The sequence below is a fragment of the Capricornis sumatraensis genome, chromosome 19, assembly GCF_032405125.1.
Source record: "Capricornis sumatraensis isolate serow.1 chromosome 19, serow.2, whole genome shotgun sequence".
Taxonomy (NCBI): Eukaryota; Metazoa; Chordata; class Mammalia; order Artiodactyla; family Bovidae; genus Capricornis; species Capricornis sumatraensis.
In genome coordinates, this window is record NC_091087.1 from 28491569 (window position 1) to 28515175 (window position 23607).

The 23607-nt window shown below is 42.3% G+C and overlaps 1 protein-coding gene across 2 annotated transcripts in view; it reads left to right on the plus strand.

The window, feature by feature from the left end:
- Nucleotides 1-23607, plus strand: part of PDE8A (phosphodiesterase 8A) — a 143255-nt gene that overhangs the window by 51340 nt on the left and 68308 nt on the right. For both annotated transcript variants that reach the window (XM_068991201.1, XM_068991202.1), the window contains exon 2: nucleotides 22436-22492. In XM_068991201.1, coding sequence (XP_068847302.1) covers nucleotides 22436-22492 — 57 coding nt within the window. The remainder of the gene's footprint in view (nucleotides 1-22435; nucleotides 22493-23607) is intronic.

Genomic DNA, 23607 nt, shown 5'->3' on the forward strand with positions numbered 1-23607 from the left:
TTATAAACCTAAATATCAAAACATACACACGAAGGGAAACAAACGGTCTCTACAGAGGGTAACAGAACTAACTGATGAAACTAAGGCCACAGACTATCATGTCAGTAAATATAAGTGGAAATTGGAGGTCATCAATCAAGTCGCATACTCCACTGATACGGATCCCTAACAGCAGAGGCACTGCGGTGGGAGGAACACAGCCGGACACCCCAGAGAAACCACAAAACTCTCCCCCCTTGAGAGGAAAAGCTTTAAACCTCAGCGGGCTCCTAGAGTGAGAGAGGGGCGAATAGTACCAGTCAGGTGAGACCTCCTCTCTGGTCCTTCGCTCCCTGCCTCCAAGCAGCAGCTGGCAGGCAGGGGAGGATGCGGGGGAGAGGAGTGACACCCCTTCCCTGGAGGCTGCTGCCCACCCTGCCCTGCTAGGGGAGAGAGCCTTCCTCAGCCGAAAACTGAAGAGCTGTTAAGCTGCTGGACTGGTGGTTTTCTTGTTAAAGTACCTAAACTCTTTTTGAAAGTTAATGCAGTTAATGCGTAACTCAGAAGTGTACAACCTGATGAATTTGGTAAATGTAATAACCAGCATCCCAATCAAGAGCTAGAACATTCCAGGAACCTATGAGGCTTCCTAGTATTCTCTTTCAGTCACCCGCTGCCTCCCGCCTGCCCCCTGCAACTACCTCCCTGCCAAAATACACTATAGATGAGTTTTGCCCGATTTGAGCTTTATGTGAATGAAGTAGGCTGACCATCTTTAGTTACTAAATTGAGGCTATATGAGTGACTCAGTCAGTGTACTGGGTTGAGTGGTGTCCTCAGAATGAATGTCCACTGGAACCTCAAGACTGTGACTGACTTGAAAATTGTCTGTGCAGGTGTAATTCGTTCGTTAAGGTCGTCCTGGATTATGTGCTCAGTCATTTCAGTCGTATCCAACTTTTTGTGACCCTGTGGGCTGTAGCCTGCCAGGCTCCTCTGTGCATGGGATTTCCCAGGCAAGAGTACTGGAGTGGGTTGCCATGCCCTCCTCCAGGGCATCTTCCCCACCCAGGGATCAAACCCAGGTCTCTTATGTCTCCTGCATTGGCAGATGGGTTTGTTTACACTAGTGCCACCTGGGACGCCCTGTACTGGATTTGGGTGGGCCCTAAATCCAGTGACCGTTGTCCTTATAAAGAAGGCCTTGCTGTGGCCAAGGCAGAGATGGGAGTGACACAGCTACAGCCAAGGACTTCCGGCCACCACCAGAAACTAGGAGAGAGCCGTGAGATGGCTTCTCCCTCAGATCCTGCAGAAGGAACCAACCCTGCTCACGCCTTGATTTTGGACTTGCAGTCTCCTGAACCGTGAGAGAGTGCCTTGCTCTTGTTTTAAGCCATCTAGTTTGGGGTCACTTGTTATGGCAGCACTAGGAAACTAACAAAATGCAACTCTAGGATGAGGATAGAAAGGGCAGATCCGGCTCTCCCACCGCCCCCACCATGGGTCCTAGCAGGTTTGGCAGGCGGGGAGGAGAGGCAGCGGTCAGGCTACTCTGCTTTGCAAAGGCTCTCAGTGAGCCGCGGCCTTCAGGCACCTATCCTGCGCCATGATACCTGAGAGGAAGGTCACAAAGGAGGAGCCCAAGAGGAGATCGACCTAAACTGGCTCCTGCAAAAGTGGAAACGAAGCCAAAAAAGGCGGTGGGAAAGGATAAGTCTTCAGACAGATAAGTGCAAACAAAAGGGAAAAGAGAAGCAAAGGGAAAACAGGCGGAAGTGGCCAACCAAGAGACTGAAGAAGACTTACTTGCAAAAAATGGAGAGACTGAACATGAGGAGAGCCCGCCTCTGATGAAGCAGAAGCCGAGTCTGACTAACGCCACACACCCGGTCCTCTCAGTGGTCCCTGTTCCCTTCTTGTTCAATCCAGAGGAATATTTTTATCAACTATTTTGTAGATGCAGGTTTTTTAGTAGCTCTAAAAACATTTTTAAAAAGGAAGGAATCCCACCTTATCCCATTTTTTTTAGTGTAAATGCTTTTTTTTAGAGGTGAAATCACTTGCTGGTTGCTTATTTTTTGGTACAACCAGAAAATAGCGGGGCATTGAATAGGGGAGGCTTTGATTGTCTTGGGTGTCAGCTTAGCATTCCGTAGATGGGGGGTAGCTTTTATATACTGTAGCACAAAGCATACTGACTGGCAGCTTGGAGTCAGTTGTGCACTTACTGTCTTGACCACTGTAAATCGCTTCCCTCCCCGTATCGTTTTGGGGGTAGTGTTTCCTGCAGCCAGCCACTCACGCCTTGATCTTGGCTCTCCTGGGCAGGGTTTTTGCACCCTATAGCATCTTTGGTCGTGGTGGTCCAATTTTCGTAATTAATTCTTCAATGTGCTGTGAACTATTGACAGTTTGAGTATGTAGTGTATTTGATATTAAAATGTGAATCAGTGGGACTTAGGATGTAACAGCGTATCAGTATTTGAACGTATTGGTACTTAATATCCTGTTAAGGAAAATTTACTCCAGATTTTAAGCTGGAAAGTCACTGGAATAACTGTTAAGAAATACAACTACATGATTTTTTAGATTTTTGGTACGTATATGAAGAATTGAGTACAAATTGAAATGTCTGTGTACTGATCCTCAAAACAACCAATAAAATCTCAATTATGAAAGAAAAAAAAGGGCAGAAAATTTTGCAAGACTTGTCTTTGTTTTGGGTTTCCCTGGTGGCTCAGTGGTAAAGAACCCGTCTGCCAATGCAGGAGACACAAGAGGTGGGAGTTTGATCCCTGGGTCAGGAAGATCCCCTGGAGGAAGGCATGGCAATCCATTCCAGTATTCTTGCCTGGGAAATCCCATGGATAAAGGAGCCTGGCAGGCTACAATCTGTAGGGTTGGAAAGAGTTGGTCACAACTGAGCAACTGAACAACACAATTCACAGATAAAGACACAGACATTTTCATTTTAGGAGTAGAGGAAGTACTCTTTCCATTAACAGGTTTAAAGTGGGGAAAAGATTTAAAGTCACTTTTGGTTACCCTGCACAAGAGCCTGGCATATTCAACATACCAGTTGCAGACACAAACTGTTGGGTCACTGGAATATCAGACTCTCCAATATTCACCTCCAGAAGGGCCATAGATTTAAAACGTTTCCACATTTCTTTCATGCATTTCATTCAATATTAGCTCTTTCTTCTGAATCCCCTTTCCCCAAGCACATTCACCTCTGTGAGCAGATCTTCAGTGATTCCTGTGGGGCCCTGACTTCAGATCCACCACAGTTCAGATACCCTGAAGTGATTGCTCTGCCTGACAGTGTGCAGAGCTAATCCAAGTTAAATGGCCATGAAAATAAAGCCACATATTCAGACTTTTTGTTCTTTTCTGTTGAAAGTCTTTTTTCAGACTACCTATGGTAAGGTAAATTAAGCTAGCCCATCATGGATCCCACAGTGTCTTTCTCTGAAAAAGTCTTCAGTGTGCTAGGAATCTGTTTCCCAAAATCCTTCAGCCACCTGTTTACTGAAAATTGTTTGTGAAAAATTAATGTAGAATAAATGAAAGTAGCTACTTATAGAAGTGGTCTGCCGTCGTTTATTTTCTGAGGCTGATTTATGAATATAACTTCATGTTTTAGATTTATTCCTTATCACTGCCATGTATGTTTGATATTTTAACACTTTTTCACTTTTTAAAGATGTTTTTTATTTATTTGGCTGCACCAGGTCTTAGTTGTGGCATGTGGGATCTAGTGCCCTGACCAGGGATAGAACCCAGGCCCTCTGTGGTTAGCACATGTGGGAGTGCTTAGCCACTGGACCACCAGGGAAGTCCCCTCTAATACTTTCTCTAATAAGTCTTTTTATTGGGAAAGTTTTCCTACACTATTAAATCAGTATGATAAAATTCAAGTTTCATTTACTTTGATATATAAAGATATTTTGAGTGTATATAGGTACACATTCAAAATTTGTTATTAGTCTCCAAAATATTTTTCGCTTTTATTTATTGATTTTTCACATTTTTCTCCTAAGTCACATGGTCATATCCTAACATTTTTATATGAAAATTGTGCCTTTGATTGATATAGAGAAGGCTTACTTCCTGTTTTTTTTTAATATCATGCTTTCTTTTGAGACTTCATTATGCATGCTCAAAACCAATGCTATTTTTCACTTATTATATGTTATAATTTAATGGAAAACAATTTTTCAAAAGGAGGTTAGGCCCTTTCTAAACAAAACGTGGTTGACAAGAGCAGTTCAACTGGAGAGCCAAAATGCCCAAAGCAGCAGCAAGACAAGAATCTAATCACGCAGAACTTAGTTTGACTATTGGACTAATTGAGAATATACTCACCAGTAACAAAACTAAAGATTGGATGGTTTCTTTGGAGACCTTTGGGAGTGAGATGGAATATACATTCAGCTGGAAAGATCTCACAGTGAAATTAGGAAGGAAGCAGAGTGGCTCCTCAGGAAGCCTGTCGGGAAACCTAGTCCATCTTGATTTTACTCTAACATCTGGGATTATTGTTCATCCTTTATTTTCTTAGGTATTTCCTTTAGGAACATTTATTATGGAAACATGGGGCAATATTGGGAATTTCAGTCATTTAGTAATTGAGTTCAGAATTCATTAGTTGATTCAGCAGTTATCAAGCACTCTACTTTCTTAGGTTCCAGTTTTTTTAAAGTGAATAGAACTCAGAAGCCAGTTTGGTAGGAAAAACAAGTGCATATAATCCCACTATGATGGAGATAAACCCAGGATGCCTTGGAAACGCATCGGTGTGTGACACTTCATCCAGGTGGAGGTTGGGGCCAGAGGTGTAGGTAGGGCTTCCCCTTGATAGAGTTTAGAAAGATGGGGAGGAGTTAGGGGAGAAGAGGAAGAAGTCAGGAATGTGCCACACCAAATGAGTGACGTGGCCACAGCAAGAGACAGGGACTCTGAAGGAGTTCTGAGAGGTTGAGGCAGTTGGAGTCCAGGCTTTGAGCACTGCAGGAGCCTTGAATGTCTTAACTGAGAGTGTAGGCCTTACCGCGGGCAGCGTGGGGCCATTGAAGGGTTTCGCACACACTATCCATGGCTCGTATGATGCTTCATTCCTTTTGAAACTTAACATTCTGATGCTTTTGTGCTTTGGATTAATATGCTTTCCTCACCCCTCCCAGCTCCCACAATATAGTTTATCTGTTATATTCAGGTAGTGATGACGGAAGGAAGACAGAATTGACATTTTTGGTCTTGCTGTTCACAAGACTGTTTAAATGCAATAGATGTGAAATGAGCAGGAAGACATCTTGAAATGTTTTATGTTAGTTTTTTATGTATTTTCGTACATCCTGTAGAAATGTGTCATTCCTTGTATATTTTCAGGCGCTTGTGAAACTTTTGGGGTATGAATTCATTTTTAGGACTTGTGTGGATGTATTCTCATTATTAATTATTACTGAAGTGCAGAGGAAATGATATCAGCAGATGTGCAGAGCTGTTATTCGCACTGAATACACTATTCATTTAGACAAAAAGATCATTTCTCAATTCAAATCGGAATATTCTAATTTAAGGCCTAAATCAGTTGTGTCATAATCTCTATGGAAACAAAGCTTTCTACTGTGTAGTAATTGCATAAGTAACTCATTTCCCCTTGTAGATACACAAGTTGTCAATGCAGATGCTTTTTCCATTTTCTCTCAAGAACTCTCTTAAAATAGAAGAGATTTTAGCCAATGACATTTGTTTATGTTTTATAAGGTTTAAAATATCTGTTCAAATTTCCTGCTTACATACATTCTTATAAAATTGTTAAAACTTAAATTCTTGATGAGCTCACTTTCTTTTCCTGGTTGGAATTCCGACACAGAGGACTGAATTATCCTTCCCAGTTCCTAGTGTATTAACATCATCCGCCTGTGCAAGACTCTGCAGTCGGGTTGTCTAGTTTTGCCTCACTGATCTTCAGGCATTCTTTATATATTACGGGTATGCATCCTTTCTCAGTTATATCTTTTGCAAATACATTCTGTTACTTAACCTTTTCAGTCTCGGACTAGGGTCTTTTGATGAACAACACTTCCTAATTAAAAAATCTAATTTATTAATCTTTTTCTTTATGGTTATTACTTTTAAAAAATAATTTTTAGTTATTGTTTATTTATTTGGTCTGTGCCGGATCTGTTGCTGTGGGGGCTTTTCTGTAGTTGCAGTGAGCGGCGGCTGCTGTCTAGTTGCGGTGCGTGGGCTTCTCACTGTGGTAGCTTCTCTTGTGGAGCACAGGCTCTAGGCACGTGGTCTTCAGCAGTTGAGGCACGTGGGCTCAGTAGTTGTGGCTCCCGGGCTCTAGAGCACAGGCTCAATAGTTGTGGTGCTTGGGCTTAGTTGCTCCACGACTTGTAGGATCTGACCTGTGTCTCTTGCATTGGCAGGCAGATTCTTTACCACTGAACCACCAGGGAAGCTTGGTTATTGCTTTTTGTGTTTAAAAATCCTTGCATATTTCCCAAGGTTCCTCTCTTTTTTTGTTGTTTGGTTTGTCTTTGATTCTCCACTCCCTCCCTGCCTACCACAGGTGACCATTCTAATGTATTTACTGTATGTCATTTTGTTTTTATGTATTCTTAGAAAAATATGTTTTGTTATGTACTTAAGTATTGTAATTTACATAAATAATACTATATTCCAGATCTCATTCTGTTTTCTTTTTTCACTTAGCATATGCTTCTAAGATCTGCAGCATTGAACTTCCAGTGGTTGGGACTTTGCTTCCACGGCAGGGGGAATGGGTTCAATCCCTGGCTGGGGAACTAAGATCCTGGTGCAGCAAAACAAAAAAGGGTCTATCATATTACTGTCCCCCAGTTAGATATATCCATATCACTTGTAACTCCTTGCCACTGTATAACCCTGGACAAACATCTTTGCACATGTCCCCTAAGGATCTTTGTGAACAGACCCAAAATTCTCACCTCTGGAATGTAGGGTATGCATAGGCAGTTTTGGCTTAACCTTAATAGTTGGTTCCTGGACATCACATACTCTAAGTGAAAGTATCAAATAGTAGTCATTTCTTACTGTTTCGAATGGGAAAGATTACAATTCATTATAAGTGAACTCAAAAGGCTGAATGTATTTCCTAAAGCATAGCTGAAACCGACTAAACTACCACACATAAATAACAGTCTAGCATATTAAAGTGTAAAATGCTTAAAATAACACCTTCAAATCACCAGTGGTTATTAACCAGTGGTTGCTTTGAAGGCACTAATAAGGACTGTTTGCCTGCTTCATGCAGCCCCATCACCTGTCAGAGGAAGCAGAGAGTGGGCCCAGGGAAAATGGTTCTGGGTTGGCCTCTCTGCAGCATTTCAGAGGTGCACATCCCCTTAGACACTTCCTACTTTGCAAAATGCTTATGCAGTTATGGCTACTGTCATCTAACAAGTATATTTGGATTATAATTTGAGACTTCCTGCTTCTGGGGGCTTCCCTGGTGGCTCAGACGGTAAAGCGTCTGCCTGCAATGCAGGAGACCCAGGTTTGATTCCTGGGTCGGGAAGATTCCCTGGAAAAGGAAATGGCAGTCCACTCAGCACTCTTGCCTGGAAAATCCCATGGATGGAGGAGCTTGATAGGCTACAGTCCATGGGGTCGCAGAGTCGGACACGACTGAGCGACTTCACTTTCACTTTCTTTTTGAGACTTTCTGCACGTAATTTTATTCAAAATGTATTGGACTTCTGGTTTCCAGTTCTGTACATAAGGTGTTTGGAAATCAACACTCTGACCTAAAGCTGTGTGTTAATCACTCAGTCGTGTCCAACTCTTTGCAACCCCTAGCTTGCCAGGCCCCTCTGTCCATGGAATTCCCCAGGCAAGAACACTGGAGTGGGTTGCCATTCCCATCTTTAGGGGATCTTCCTGACCAGGGATCAAACCTGGGTCTCCTGCATTGCAGGCAGATTCTTTACCATCTGAGCCACCCAGGGAAGCTTTTAATGAGTAAAGCTGAACAGAGGCACTACATATGATGGAGAGATCAACTCTCCTAGAAGACATAACAGTTCTTAATATATATGCTCCCAGCAACAGAGCATCAGACTGCTTCAGACAAAAACCAGTGGAACTGCAAGGAGAGATAGTAGACTAACATAGTAGGGAACTTCAGCACCAATCTTTTAGAAATGGACAAATCTAGCAGGCAGAAATCTATGTAAGGACATAGTTGAACTCAATAGTGTGTGCTCAGTCATGTCCAGCTCTTTGCGACTCTATGAACTACATGTAGCCTGCCAGCCTCTTCTGTCCATGGAATTTTTCCAGGCAAGAATTCTGGAGTGGGTTGCCATTTCCTTCTCCAGGGGATCTTCCTGACCCAGGGATTGAACCTGTGTCTCTTTCATTAACAGGCAGATTCTTTACCACTGTGCCACTTGAGAAGCCCTGAACTCAATAGGACCATCAGTCAACTGGATAAAATTGACATCTATTGACTACTTCATCCAGCAGTATCAGAATACACGTTTTTCTTAAGCTCAGATGGAACACTTATTAGGACCACATTCTGGGCCACAGCATCTTAACAGATTTAAAAGACTAGAAATCAAACAATGTCTGGCCTCCAACCATGGTGGAATTAAACTAGAAATGAAGAACATAAAGGTAGCTGGAAAATCCCCAAATAATCAGAGATTAAATAATATACTTCTAAGTAATACACGGGTCAAACAGGAAATTTCAAGATAAATTTTCAAATATTTTGAGCTGAATGAGAATGATAACGTAGTTTATCAAAATCTGTGGGCTGCAGCAAAAGCAGTGCATGGAGAAAAATTTGTGGCATTGAATGCGCATGTTGGAAAAGAAGAAAGATCTAAAATCAGTAATCTAAACTTAGAGGAAAAGAAGAGCAAATTAAATCCAAAGTAAGCCAAAGAAAAACAATAAGAATTAGTATATTCTTTGCAGCAAAGAATGGAGAAGCTCTTTACAGTCAGCAAAAACAAGACCTGGAGCTGACTGTGGCTCAGATCATCAGCTCCTTATTGTAAAATGCAGGCTTAAATTAAAGAAAGTAGGGAAAACCACTAGACCATTCAGGTATGACCTAAATGAAATCCCTAATGATTATACAGTGGAGTGACAAATAGATTCAAGTGATGAGATATGGTAGACAGAGTGGCTGAAGAACTATAAGTGGAGGTTTGTAACATTGTACAGGAGGTGGTGACCAAAACCATCCCTGAGAAAAAGAAATATAAGAAGGCAAAGTGGTTGTCTGAGGAGGCCCTACAAATAGGTGAGGAAAGAAGAGAAGCTAAAGGCAAAAGAGAAAGGGAAAGATACACCCAGCTGAATGCAGAGTTCCAGAGAATAGCAGGGAGAGATAAGAAAGCCTTCTTAAGTGAACAATGCAGTGACAGAGAGGAAAGCAAGAGAGTGGGAAAGACTAGAGATCCCTTCAAGAAAATTGGTGATGGCCAGGGAACATTTCACACAAAGATGGGCACAATAAAGGACAGAAATGGCAAGGACCTATCAGAAGCAGAAGATATTAAGAGTTGGCAAGAATGCACAGAAGAACTATAGAAGAAAGGTCTTAATGACCGGGATAACCACGATGGTGTGGTCACTCACCTAGAGCCAGACATCCTGGAATGTGAAGTCAAGTGGGCCTTAGGAAGCGTTACTACGAACAAGGCTAGTGGAGGTGATGGAATTCCAGTTGAGCTATTTCAAATCCTAAAAAATGATGCTGTGAAAATGCTGCGTTCAATATGCTAGCAAATTGGAGAACTCAGTAGAAGCCACAGGACTGGAAGAGCCCAGTCTGGGATGAAAATCCCAGTCTCAAAGAAAGGCAATGCCAGAGAATTTTCAAAATTGCACTCATTCCACATGCTAGCAAGGTAATGATCAAAATCCTTTAATCTAGGCTTCAACAGTACGTGAACTGAGAACTTCGAGATGTACAAGCTGGGTTTAGAAAGGTGGAGGAACCAGAGATCAAATTGCCAACATACATTGAATCGTAGAAAAAGCAAGGGAATTCCAAAAATATATCTACTTTTGCTTCATTCACCATGCTGAAGCTTTTGACTATGTGGATCACAACAAACTGTGTAAAATTCTTAAAGAGATGGGAATACCAGACTACCTTACCTACCTCCTGAGAAACCTGTATGCAGGTCAAGAGCAACAGTTAGAACCGGACATAGAACAATGGGCTGGTTCCAAATTGGGAAAGGAGTACATCGAGGCTGTATATTGTCACCCTGCTTATTTAACTTATATGCAGAGTACATCATGCTAAATGCCAGGCTGGAAGACTTACAAGCTAGAATCAAGATTGCTGGGAGAAATATCAACAACCTCAGATATGCAGATGATACCACTCTAATGGCAGAAAGCAAAGAGAAACTGAAGAGCCTCTTGATGAGGGTGAAAGAGGAGAGTGAAAAAGCTGCCTTAAAACTCAACATTCAGAAAACTAAGATCATGGCATCCGGTCCCATCACTTCACGGCAAATGAATGGGGAAATAGTGACACATTTTATTTTCTGGGGCTACAAAATCACTGCAGATGGTGACTGCAGCCATGGAATTAAAAGCCACTCGCTCCTTGGAAGAAAACCTATGACAAACTTGGACAGCATATTATAAAGCAGAGCTATCACTTTGCTGACAAAGGTCCCTATGGTCAAAGCTTTGGTTTTTCCAGGAGTCATGTACAGGTGTGAGAGCTGGACCATAAAGAAAGCTGAGTGCTGAAGAATTGATGGCTGGAGAAGACTCTTGAGAGTCCCTTGGACAGCAAGATCAAACCAGTTAATCCTAAAGGAAATCAGTCCTGAATATTCATTGGAAAGATTGATATTGAAGCTGAAGCTCCAGTAGTTTGATGCGATACCTTACGTGGTCAATACAATACCCGATGCGAAGAGCTGACTCGTTGGAAAAATCCCTGATGCTGGGAAAGACTGAGGGCAAGAGGGGAAGAGGGCAACAGAGGATAAGATGGTTGGATAGCATCACTGACTCAATGGACATGAATTTGAGCAAACCCCAGGAGATAGTGACGGACAGAGAAGCCTGGTGTACAGCAGTTCATGGGGTTGCAAAGAGTCAGACACAACTGAGCACCTGAACAACAAGAACTGAAATCCCAAAGAAACTGAAAACAAGACATCAATAGAGAAAATCCTTGAAACCAAAAGCTGGTTCTTTGAAAAGATCAGTAAAATGTATTAGTCTCTGTATAAGGCTAACTACAAAAGAGAAAAGATACAAATTACTAATTTCAGAAATAGGAGACTTCACTACAGATCTCATGGAAATTGAAAGGATAGTAAAAGAATACTTTCACAGCTCTGTGTCCGCACTTAGATTACCTGGATGACATGGACCAATTCCTTGAGAAGACAGTATCTGCCAAAGCTCACATGGAAAGAAATAGATCTGAATAGACCTATCTACTGAAGAAATTGGGTCAGTAACCTTCCAAAACAGAAAGCCCCAGCCCGTATCGTTTTATTGGTGAACTCTACCAAACATTTAAAAAATTTGTATTTTATATTATAGTTAATTAAGAATGTTGTTTGAATGTTGTTTTTTTTTAGGTGTACAGCAAAGTTATTAATTTATACATATACATAAACATGTATCTATTCTTTTTCAAATTCTTTTCTCATTTAGGTTATGACAGAATATTAACCAGAGTTCTCTGTGCCATTCCATAGTTCCTTTATCTGTTTTAAATATAGCAGTGTGTACATTTCAGTCTCAAACTCCCAGTCTGTCCCTCCTCTTCCCCCTTCCTCCCTGGTAACCATAAGTTTTTCCTGTAAATCTGTCAGTCTGTTTTGTAAATAAGTTTATTTTAATTTTTTTTAAGATTCTGCATGTAAGCAATATCATATGATATTTGTCTTTCTCTGTCTGACTGACGTAGTATGATAATTTCCTGGTCCATCTGTGTTCCATCTGTGTTGCTACAAATGGCATTATTTTCATTCCTTTTCCAATGGCTGAGTAATATTATGTTGTATATATGTACCACATCTTTATCCATTCATCCGTCAGTGGACATTTAGGTTGCCTCTGTGTCTTGGCATTTTTCTCTGGATATATGCCCAGGAGTGGGATTGTTGGATTAGTATGGTAGCTCTGTTTTTACTTTTTAAAGATACCTCCATACTATTCTGCATAGAGAGTGTACCAATTTATATTTCCACTAACATTCTAGGAGGGTTCCCTTTTCTCCACACCTTCTCCAGCATTTATTGTTTGTAGATTTTTTGATGATGGCCATTCTGACTGGTGTGAGCTGCTATTTCATTGTAGTTTTGATTTGCATTTCTCTAATAATTAGTGATATTGAGTATATTTTCATGTGCCCCTTGCCCATCTGTCTTCTTTGGATATGGCTATTCAGGTCTTCTGTCCATTTTTTAATTTTATTTTTTTAAAAATATTAAGCCCCATGACCTGTTTGCAAATTTTGGAGACTAATCCCATGTTGGTTGTACTGTTTGCCAGTATTTTCTCCCATTCTGTGGATTGTCTTTTTATTTTTTTCATGCTTTCCTTTACTGCGTGTAAGTTTTTGAGTTTAATTAGGTCCCATTTGTTTTTATTTCCATTACTCTAAGAGATGGATTGAAAAAAGATATTGCTGCCATTTATGTCAGAGAGTGTCTGATGTCCAAATTATATAAAGAAGTCTTAAAAACTCAATAATTGAAAGTGAACAATCTGAGTGACATGTACACACTACTCCATATAGAACAGATAGCTGATGAGAACCTGCTGCATAGCACAAGGAGCTCTCCTCAGTGCTGGGTGGTGACCTAAATGGGGAGGAAATCCAAGGAAGGGGGAGATAAGTCTATGTACGACTGACTCACTGGGCTCTACAGCAAGACCTAACACAACATTGTGAAATAACTATACTCCAATTAAAAAGAAAGAAAATGAATAATCTGGTTAAAAAATGAGCCAAAGACCTTAACAGACACCTCACCAAAGATATTCAGATAGCAGATAAGCATATGAAAAGATGCACCCCATCATGTGTCAGGGGAAACGTAGATTACAGCAACAGTAAGATACTGTTCCACACCTATTTAAATGGCCAAAATCAACAGTGACACCACCAAATGCTGACAAGGATGTGGTGCAACGGGCCGGGGTGGGGTGGGAAATGTAAACAGTGCTGGAGGGAATGTGGAATGGCAGCCACTTACAAATCTAAACAGACTGCTCTCATAGATCTAGCGTTTGCTCTCCTTGTATTTACTCAAAGGAGTTGAAAACTTACACTACGCAAACACCTGCACAAGGATGTTTTTAGCAGCTTTATTGATAATTGTCAAAACTTAGAAGCAACTAAGGTGAAAGAGTAAATTGTGGTACATCCAGACAGTGGAATATTAGTTAGTACTGAAAAGAAATGAGTTATCAAGCCACAAAAAAGTCACAGAAGAGCCTTAAATACATATTACTAAGTCAGAGAAGCCAGTCTGGAAAAGCTGCATACTTGTGTGATTCCAGCTGCTGGGTAGTCTAGAAAAGGCAAAGGACTACTGAGCCTGTGCTCTGGAGCCCAGGGGCTGCGGCTGCTGAAGCCCACGTGCCTAGAGCCTGCGCTCTGCAGGAGGAACCACAGCGATGAGAAGCCTGCGGACCACAGCTAGAGAGGAGCCCCTGCTCAACTAGAGAAAAGCCCGAGCAGCAATGAAGACCCCGCACAGCCAAAAATAAGTAAAACTATTAAATATGTGTATATATATTTAGTTTGGAGGCTGTAAATATGCATTTTAAAAATGCAAATAACAGACAACTTCTGGTCAAGATTTTACCTTAAAACCATTAGGAGGAAGCAGCCCTGGGAGAAGACAGCCTCCCCGGGGAGCCTCTCGCCTGGGCTCTTTGCTGCTGTGAGCACTGAAGGGGGAGGCAGGGATTTTCCATGACTTAGGCCCAAGGCTCTAGCCGTTCTCCCCTCAACCCCCATGCTGAACCCCCATCCTGGATCGAAGGCTTTCATCTACCCCACGAGTTGCTCATCTCTGTTGATAGTGTTACTGCCTTCATTGTTTAATATATACCTCCCTCTTTCCCCAGTGGTTTCTCTTTTGAAACTCAGAGTTCAGTTTTCTAAACTGAAAATGACTTCTTCCTGGATTTTTCTGAGCTGGTTATTTGACATTTGGAATTAGACATAATTAGTAGTGAAAAATGTTCCAAAATAAAGTTTTAAAGAAACCAGTATTATTTGTTAAACAAAACCATGTAGGCCCATTACTAAGACTCTCTGGATAGCCCTCGTAAAAGAGGACTGGGAGACGGTTTCAACAGTAGACCCTCAGGTTGAGAACTGCTGCGTTCAGGGCGTCTGGTGATTTAACAGAAGAAGGAGGCAGGGATGAGCAGTGTTAACTCTGTGTCTTTTTCAAATAGCTTTCAGTTTGGAAGCCCGCTTTCTGCCAACACCTGTGTGTTTGGCTTCCACACCTAGCAAGGATTTCGTCCTTGCTCTGGACGCAGATGAGGGGCACTGTGAATGTGTATGCAGCCGCTTTCACCAGTGATAATGGTTCTATGCCGGCACCGCACAGAGAGCTGAAAATCTGTTACTCATTTCTGCTTCACTGCTGCTGCTGCTGCTAAGTCGCCTCAGTCATGTCCGACTCTGTGCAACCCCATAGACGGCAGCCCACCAGGCTCCCCTGTCCCCACTGTGTTTTTCCAGGTGAGACTTAGCAAAATGAAGAAACTTGCCTAAAGTTACCGTTTTTTGAGGGGAGAGAGGTCAGAGTTCAAACCCCTATCTCTTCCACCTCAGGAATACTGGTGAAGGGAAGCTTGGCTGATAGTGGAGAATTCATTTTGTTGTGTGTGTGTAACCCCCTTCAGATAGCATTGAGGTTTATGAAGCTAACCTGGTGAAACCTGGGCTGGTGTTTGCTTCGGGATGGCTGATATGGTCAGCTAGCGGGCAGGCAGCTGTCGGGCCTTCTGAACAAGGTGGACTGCTGTCTGAGTGTGCAGGGTGTGCGATAAACATGACCTGTTCATGAAAATATGCCTGAAATAGACTTGTCCCAGACAGAGGCAAGATGCTAACTTATTAATCTTTGGTCAGGAATGTTCCTCTTGTCTGCACGTCATCCATGCCTTCTGGATTCAGGTTTTCTCTGGGAGGGAGCTGAGTCAATAACACTGAGTTCTCAGCGTCTCTCTTCTCACTCCCTGGCAGCCTGTATACCCTTCTTCTCATTCTGACCAGTTCATACAAGTGGTCATTCTCCTCTTTTAGGAGGATCTAGGGGAGAAGTGGGCTTTCTCGATGACTCAGCAGGTAAAGAATCTGCCTGCAGTGAAGGAGACACGGGAGAGTTAGAAAGATTCCCTGGAGAAGGAAATGGCAACCCACTCCTGTATTCTTGCCTGAAAAATCCCATGGACAGAGGAGCCTGACAAGCTACAGTCTAGAGGGTTGCAAAGAGTTGGACACAACTGAGCAACTAAGCATGCATGCGTGGGTGAGAAGTAGACTCTTGTCTGGCCTCCGTGATGTTACATCTCAGATTTCTGCTGTTGGATTTGAGGGATTCTTAAATTTCAGTGACACAGTTAAAGAGAGGTACATGGGTTGGGTTATCCTTCAGTTGGCTAGGCTCATTTTTTTCTGGGTTGGTTCCTTCTGTTTTCACCTTCAGAGGCAGTCAGTCCTCTTCGAGGGTTTCAAGAAAACCTTTATTTGTCCCCTGTACCAACTACATTAATATTTAAGAAATGGGTCCTATTTTGTACAGTATTTAAAGGTATCATGATGTTCATGGTTCTTATTAGCGATTACCTGAGTGCTCTGCAAGAAATAGCTGTTTGGAAAAATATAGTTTTAAAAATGCCTGTGTGTGTGTGTGTTAGTAAAAGTATACTTTCATAGCAAAAACTTCTTGGAAAACCTTTTCTGTAGATATTTAGAATTTACTGAACATTACTCACTGTCAGGAATTGTGTTAAACTCTTTAAATAGCTCATTAATCCAGACACCATTTTTTGCCCAACACTGTGGGGTTTGGGGAAAAAAGAGCCTGAACAGTTTCACTGTAGCCTGTGACTTGATTTTGGAATCCAATTGAGGTAACACATAAAAGGGTTCTTGTAAATACGTGCTGTGTAAATTGACTGGAGGGCAAATTAAGAGTAGGTAAGCGGAGAGAGGAGACTATAGGACATTGAAAGTGGATATTGGGTTTCCCAGGTGGCGGTAAAGAACCCGCCTGCCAATGAAGGAGACAAAAGAGATTCGAGTTTGATCCCTGGGTGGGAAGGATCCCTGGGGGAGGAAATGGCAACCCACTCTGGTGTTCTTGCCTGGAGAATCCCATGGACAGAAGAGCCTGGTGGGCTACAGTCCAGGGGGTCGCAAACAGTCAGATATGACTGAAGCAACCTAGTATGCACGCATGGGATGTTTAGATTGCCCTCAGACAAGGACCAGAGGAAGAAGCTAGGAGGGAGCTTTGCCTCAAGGTAGCTCTTGGTGCCATCTTGTGGGTGGATCTGGAAAAGACCAAGCTTCTCCAGGATGCCCTCCCCGGATTTCTACACAACACTGGTACAAAACTTCTAGTCAGATATGACAGCTGTGATCTGGGAGTCAGTGAATTTGGTTGTATTCTGTTCATCAACAAGTCCTGATCAGTCCATCTCCAAAACATAACCAGATTCAACTACCCATCTCATGGCGACTACCAGGCCAAGCAAGCATCTTCTCTTAACTATCTGGACTACTACTCCAGGAGCTTTATTCCTGTCTCTCTGCCTCCCCTCTCATCCTCTCATTGACTCTTCTCCACTGGTAGCCGAAGGGATCTTTTTAGAAAACAAGAATCGGATCATACCATTCCCTTGGGTAAAACTCTCTGGTGGGCTTTTCATGAAATTTAGAATAAAACCCCAGTTTCTTGTCCCGGCTTAGAAAGCTCTGCATCTTACACCTCCTGCCTGGCCTTAAGCTCATCTCCCTCTCTCCCCCTCTTTCCTCAGATGTCCCCGTGGTCCCACCCCCAAGTCCTGTGCTCCGCCTGGTGCCCCCTCGTCCATTCCCGGCATCGCTGACTCCTCGTCCAAATCTCGCCTTCCACAGTGCCACCCTGTGCCACCTCAGAGAGACTTCCTTGACTCTGATTCCAAACAGCAGCCCATTTACTCTCCATCAGATCCCTCCCTGCTGTGTAGAGATGTTATCTGGTGTCTGTTGAATGCCCAGTGCCTGGGAAACTGTTCGATACCTTGTGGGTGCTTAACAAAGGTTTGTGGAGTGGACGGATGCTGCTTTCCAGGTTCTTGTCTTGTTTCAGTTAGATACAGATTACGGTCAGGTGTCTTTCCTAGTAGATCATGAGAAGACCATGAGAATTAAGCTCCCAAGAATTGGACCCAGTTGCCACCATTGCCTGTTACCAGCGCTTTAACCATACTGCTCTAAGCTTCAATTTGGTGGTGGTGGTAGTTCAGTCGTGTCTAACTCTTTGCTACCCCATGGACTGTAGCCCGCCAGGCTCCTCTGTCCATGGGATTTTCCAGGCAAGAATACTGGAGTGGGTTGCCATTTCCTCCTCCAGAGAAGCTTTAGTTTGGTCATCAGTAAAATGGAGTTAATGAGTTTATCTTACTCATAGGGTGGGGACATTCCCTGGTGGCTCAGAGGTTAAAGAGTCTGCCTCCAATGCAGGAGACCCAGGTTCAATCCCTGGGTCAGGAAGATCTGGAGAAGGAAATGGTAGCCCACTCCAGTATTCTTTCCTGGAGAATCCCATGGACGGAGAAGACTGGTAGGCTGCAGTCCACGGGGTCTCAAAGAGTTGGACACGACTGAGCGACTTTCACTTCCAGACACCTTCTTTCTCTTTTAACCTGCACCACATTGTCATCATTTACGTATTCCCCTGCTACCACTCAAGGACAGCGTGGGCATTTGGTCTTTGCACTCCTAGTACCTGGCTCTGTGCATGGCTTGTGGTCCACAAATGTCTGAACTAATTTTGACCCTTCCCACCTAAGAACACACCTGGCTCTTTCCCAGGCTGTGCCCCTTTGATGAAGTTACCACTCTGCCGGGAGAGGCAGACAAGACAGCCACTGGCTGCACAGGCAAGCCTGGAGGGCACGGACAGTGGGGCTGAAGACAAAATCTGATTTACATCTTTACTGTAGTTCCTGGGTTTGTAAATAATTAATAAAAATTGATCCCAGCCTAACTTTCTGATTCTAATAAGGGGTTGTAGGAAAAAGATAGATCACATGATTCTTCCATGGTTCCTCGTGTTCAGGCTTTTCTGAAGATTCCTCCCTTTCTTTGTGTTCCTTTAATAAGTGAAAATACTCTGAAACCTGGAAGTGCTGTTATATACCCGTGTTATGTATAAGCTTGTATGAGTATGATTTTTAGATAAATGATTGGTTAAAAAAGATTAGCTGTTGAGTAAACATTGATTCAGAAATATTTTTTGACTGCCTGCCATGTGCCAAGGACTGTTTTGGGTATTGGAAATTTAGCAATGAATAAGGCAGATAAATGTTGACCCTCTTTCAATAAGAAGATAACAAAATATGTAGTGTGGGAAATGGGAACTAAAGCTACAGGGGGGAAAAGAAAGCAGGCAAGGGACAGGACAGGGAGGGTCAGGGGAGTAGAATATTTAGACAGGATGGAATTATACATCTCTTTCCTGTCCTCCCCCACTGTGATCAAGATTCATAACATGGTAACTTTGCCCTGCAGGGTCATGATGTTAGGTCAGTTAGGCAAACAAAAGAACCACCGAAAGGTGGTTCATCAAGGTGTCTAATAACAATTTATTTTAGACTTCCATGAGCCATATTAACAAAAAATTAAACTATTAAAGTACAAACATCATCCTAATCTAATATCCCAATTTAACAATAAATCTTAACAAACATATAAATATTAAAAAACCTGAAAGACTAACTCAGCCCCTTGTGTAGTTACTAATGTAAGCCCACAAATATACTGTTGTTTTTATATTACCTAAAAGTATCAGTTGCTTTCAAAGCTGATAGCTGTGTTATTAAAATTGAAAATGACTATTCCCTTCTAAAATTAATGTGAAAAATAAAAAATTATTAAGAGGGCTGTGGTCTGAAGTATTAGGTCAGTTTGATTCTGATTTTGATACACAAAGAAAGAATGGACCCACCAATTCTAGTCATTCTGATCCCCTAATCCAGAGCTCTTGGGAAGTTGTTTACTCTCTGAGGACCGGCTGCTGACGTCTGCTTGCTGAGTAATGTCATCAGATTTCCTGGTGGTGGTTATTTTGGGGGGGCAATGGTAAGTAGCTGTCTGGCCCTGCCGGGACACCGCTCAACAGAGGTCCTGAGAGCCGGACATACCCCGTAGACAGGATGTAAGGTTAGAATGCAGTCAAGTTAAGTAAATACAGTCAGTGTTCATGACAAAATAGAATTGCTGAGACATTAATCTTTGAAATGACACTGCTAAAATTATATTGAGGTGGAATCTAAGATCTTTAAAGACAATCTGGAGCTTCTTTTCTTTCTTAGAATTAATGCAATGGTGAGTTATTTTTATAAGTTGAGATCATAAAGGGACATTGTCCTTTGTGAAAGTTCCTTCATCCACTTTTGGTGAAGACCATGTCCTCAGAATTGTTTTCCCAGGAGTAGTGGGACTTTTGCCCTTAGCTGCCCATATTTTTATCTTATCCTTCAGGTTGTGACCAACACTATATACAAATATATATGTATTTTTTTAAATCAAGCTAGTCATTAGCATTTTAAAGTTTTACTAATTATTGCCTTTAACTTATTGTTCTCTCCCCCATTTCCTAAAGTTTAAACTGTTGATTTTCTCAAATTTCGTGAATTGGAAGCTTAGTATATTTACTTAATTCTTGTTTTATGACAGAAAGATCTAAGACTAAGTTTTGCCTCTGAGTAAAATTTTCTAGTATCCTGTAGGCCTTGTTACATTATATTCACGTTTTTATTATTTTCCAAGTAATCTATAGGTAGAGTTTGCATTCCCCTCTCTGATCCAGCACTTACATGAGTAAATATTTTCTAAATTTCCAGAGAGGGGCTGTTTCTTATGTTTTTATTTTTGGTTTGATTGCTTTATGGTTGGAAATAAAGACTGTACAAGTTTTGTTTTTAGGAATATGTTTTAAGGTTTTCTTTGTGACCTGGTACATATTTTTATGCTATTCATAAGTACTTTTTCTTCCCCTTTCAGACTTTATTTTTTTATCTCCTTGATCCTTCACAGCAAATGTCATGAGCATCCTTTGCAAGAGGCTGCAGCCCGTGGTTCACATACAGGACCCAAATGTTGCAGGTGCTTTATCCTGGGCGGTGGCACAGCCCTCCTGTTGACTGTTTTCTCTTTCCTTTTGTGAAACTCCACCTCTCAACACTGTAGAAAATTAGCAAAATGAATTTTCCTTCTTTTTCCTGTCATTTTCTTCCTTCTTCCTCAGTGGCTTCACTGTCTTCTTCAAGCAGTAGGCTTCTGTCATTTCTTGTTCTTTGATTTCATTCACTTCCTAATAAAAAACAACAAAAACTTCATTGTTCTTTGGTCTCTCTCGGTGCCTCTTGCCTTCCTTCCTAATGCATTGTGAGAGTGACTGTACAGAGTGCCTCTCTGTCTCGAGACTCTCTTGGGGCCTCCTGGGTCACCATCTCTCAGAAATTCTGGCTTCAGCATCCATCTGGGGCTGCCCAGCTCCAGAGGAGAGACGGTGCCATGGGATGTCTGTTCTCACCCTTCGTTTACACTGCAGAGATCCGTCCTCAGTCTCGAGTCTAGCGGAGCAGCGACCCTCGTCCTTACACCTTCTGAGGGATGAGGTTCCTACAAAGCAAGGAAACTGAGCCTTCGTCCCATAATTAGTAGATATCAGCTTCTCACAGTTAGAAGTAGACACGGATGTCCTCTGTCACTCCACAGGTTTTGTTCCATGGATTTACTGTAGGATGGGTCACTGCTTGAGGGGAGAAATGGGGCCTGGGCAGGCAGGTAGGAAGTATCTTGTGAGAAGGTTTCCAGATCTCGTTCTGCTGCTGCTGCTGTGGGTTTGGTTTGAAATCGCACCATCACCCAGAGGCCTCCAGTAGTGTAGGAGTCCTGCCAACACACACAGTGTTTCTGGAGAAACTGCAAAAATGTGTCTCTCCTTCCGGGTAGCAGCCCAGGGCCGGGGCTCATGGCCTGGGGCTGGGTTTCAGCCTCCACCCCTCCTCCCTTGTGCTCCTTTTGTAGTGCACAGACTTCCCAGCCCTTCCAGTGGCCCTGGGCTTGCAGCACAATTTATAGAACTAAACAGACTGGTTGGCGCAGTCCCAGCTACTGTGTGGCCTTAAACCTCCAATTCCCAGTGTGAACTCCCAACGTGTTGCAGAGATGCAGTGAGATATAACTATGTTCAGCCCTTAGTGCAGCGCCCGGGTATGCTGTGCTCTCCATTGGCGCTGTGATTCTTATTACTTGCTGGGGTTTGGTTATGGCATTGCATTTTTTAAAATTATTAACTTATTTATTTATTTGGCTGTGCTGTGCCTAAGTTGCAGCACATGGGATCTTTTTTATGTTTGCGGCACGCGAATTCTTAGTTGCGGCATGTGGAATCTGGTTCTCTGACCAGGGATCGAACCTGGGCCCCCTGCATTGGCCACGTGGAGTCTTAGCCACCAGACCACTGGAGAAGTCCCCAATGATACTGTATTTATCTTTGTGTGTTGGTTTTAAGTTCTCAAGTAGATAAGCTTTCTTTTTTTTCCTCTGTGTGGCTTGTGGGATCATAGTTCCCCACCAGAGATCGAACCCGGGCTCCAGCAGTGAGAGTGCGGAATCCTAACCACTGGACCGTCAGGGAATTTCCAATAAGCATTTATTGATAACCATTGTGTATAGAGAAGTTGTCTTTGGCTCTAATGTCCTGTGGTTCTGCTTACTGGATTTCATTATTTTTGTGCCATTTTAGATGTAAGGGTTCCTTGTCCGTCAGGGGAAAGACGGGAGTAGACATGGGAAGGACCCAGCGTTCATTCAGTGTCTAATCCGTGGGGTTCTTTATATTATATGCCTCCTGATCTCTGTAACAAGTGAGGAATTGAGGCTGAAGGTGGGCAGTTCACTTAGAGTCACACACAGCTAGAAAAAGAGAAGCCGAGAGCAGACACATTTTATTTGTCCTTCTCCACCTTTCCTGGGGTTTATAAGGAGAAACCTGGGTTCTCTCCATCTAATAAGTATTTATGTAATTTTTCTCTAGAGTAGAAATTTCACTTTCATCTGTGGCACTGATTAGAGAGAGCAACATTTAAGCAAGTTTATCTTTTTTTTTTTTTCCTTTTTAATTTTAAGCAGATCTTTTTCTTTCAGGTAGCAGTAGCTGATGTGCAATTTGGCCCCATGAGATTTCATCCAGATCAACTCCAGGTAATACACAGTGCTATAATCCTCACCTTAATTGTCTCTAAAAATGGGGAGGGAAAGGATATACACTGAAAGTAATCTTCTCTTTTAGATAAAATATTAGATCCATGTTAAATTCCCTGAACTTGATAGCAGTACTACAGTTATATCAGGGAATATTTTTTTCTTAGAAATATAGATGAATTTATTCTGTATTTATTCTGTATGAATCATCTGTATTTACAGATGAAGAAATGTCTGCAACCTACTTTAAAAATTAAAAGGTTCAGCAAAATAATAATAATAATAATAATTGTGTGTGTGTGTGTGGAGAGAGAGAGCAAAGGTGTAAAAATGTTACCAATTCATGAAATTAGAAGAGAGGCATTCATTGTCATTCATAACTTCCTGTAGGTTTGAAATTTTCTAAAATAGAGTAAAAGCGTAGTCTGTGCGAGGGTACTGAATCAGCTCCAGCAGAGAGAAACTATCTGCAAATTTTCTAGTCCAAAATCTTAAACAAAATAACCAACTGAAATTAAGCTCCAGAGTGACCAGATGCCCCAGGTACACACACTGTTAGAATTCGTTAACACGTGAAAAGCACTGGCGGAAATTTGCTGTTCGCTTCTGCTGTATTTGTGCACCCCAGTAAGCTTAGAGGAACCCAGTCCTCAGGAACAGAGTTTCTGTCGGCTTCGCAGTCTCTTCCCCTCAGGCCGGCCAGTCTGGGTGTGAAGGGGGATGGGGCGGCACGCCCTACCAGGTTGGCACAGGCACCTGGCCACACAGGGCAGAGGCAGCCGCAGGCTTCACCTGCCCGGGCCGGGCACAGGGGCGCCAGCTGGCTCTTGCACCTGGAGCTATTCCCGTGTCACTAAATGAGCAGGTTTGAAAGTGTCACATTTTGGTCTGCTTTGATCTCCTCTCTTACAATCAAAGTAATTTTTTTAAACTTGGAGGAATTAAGAAGTCTTGAGTCAGATTATTTAATACTTTAAATATTATTTAAAGTATTAAGTATTTTAAGAGCTTGACTGAAATATTGTCATTTACCATCTAAGGACTTAACCTAGTTAACTTCCTGTTAACTAAAATTTGTGTTTTGATTGATTTGGTTTTAAGATGAAATACTTAAG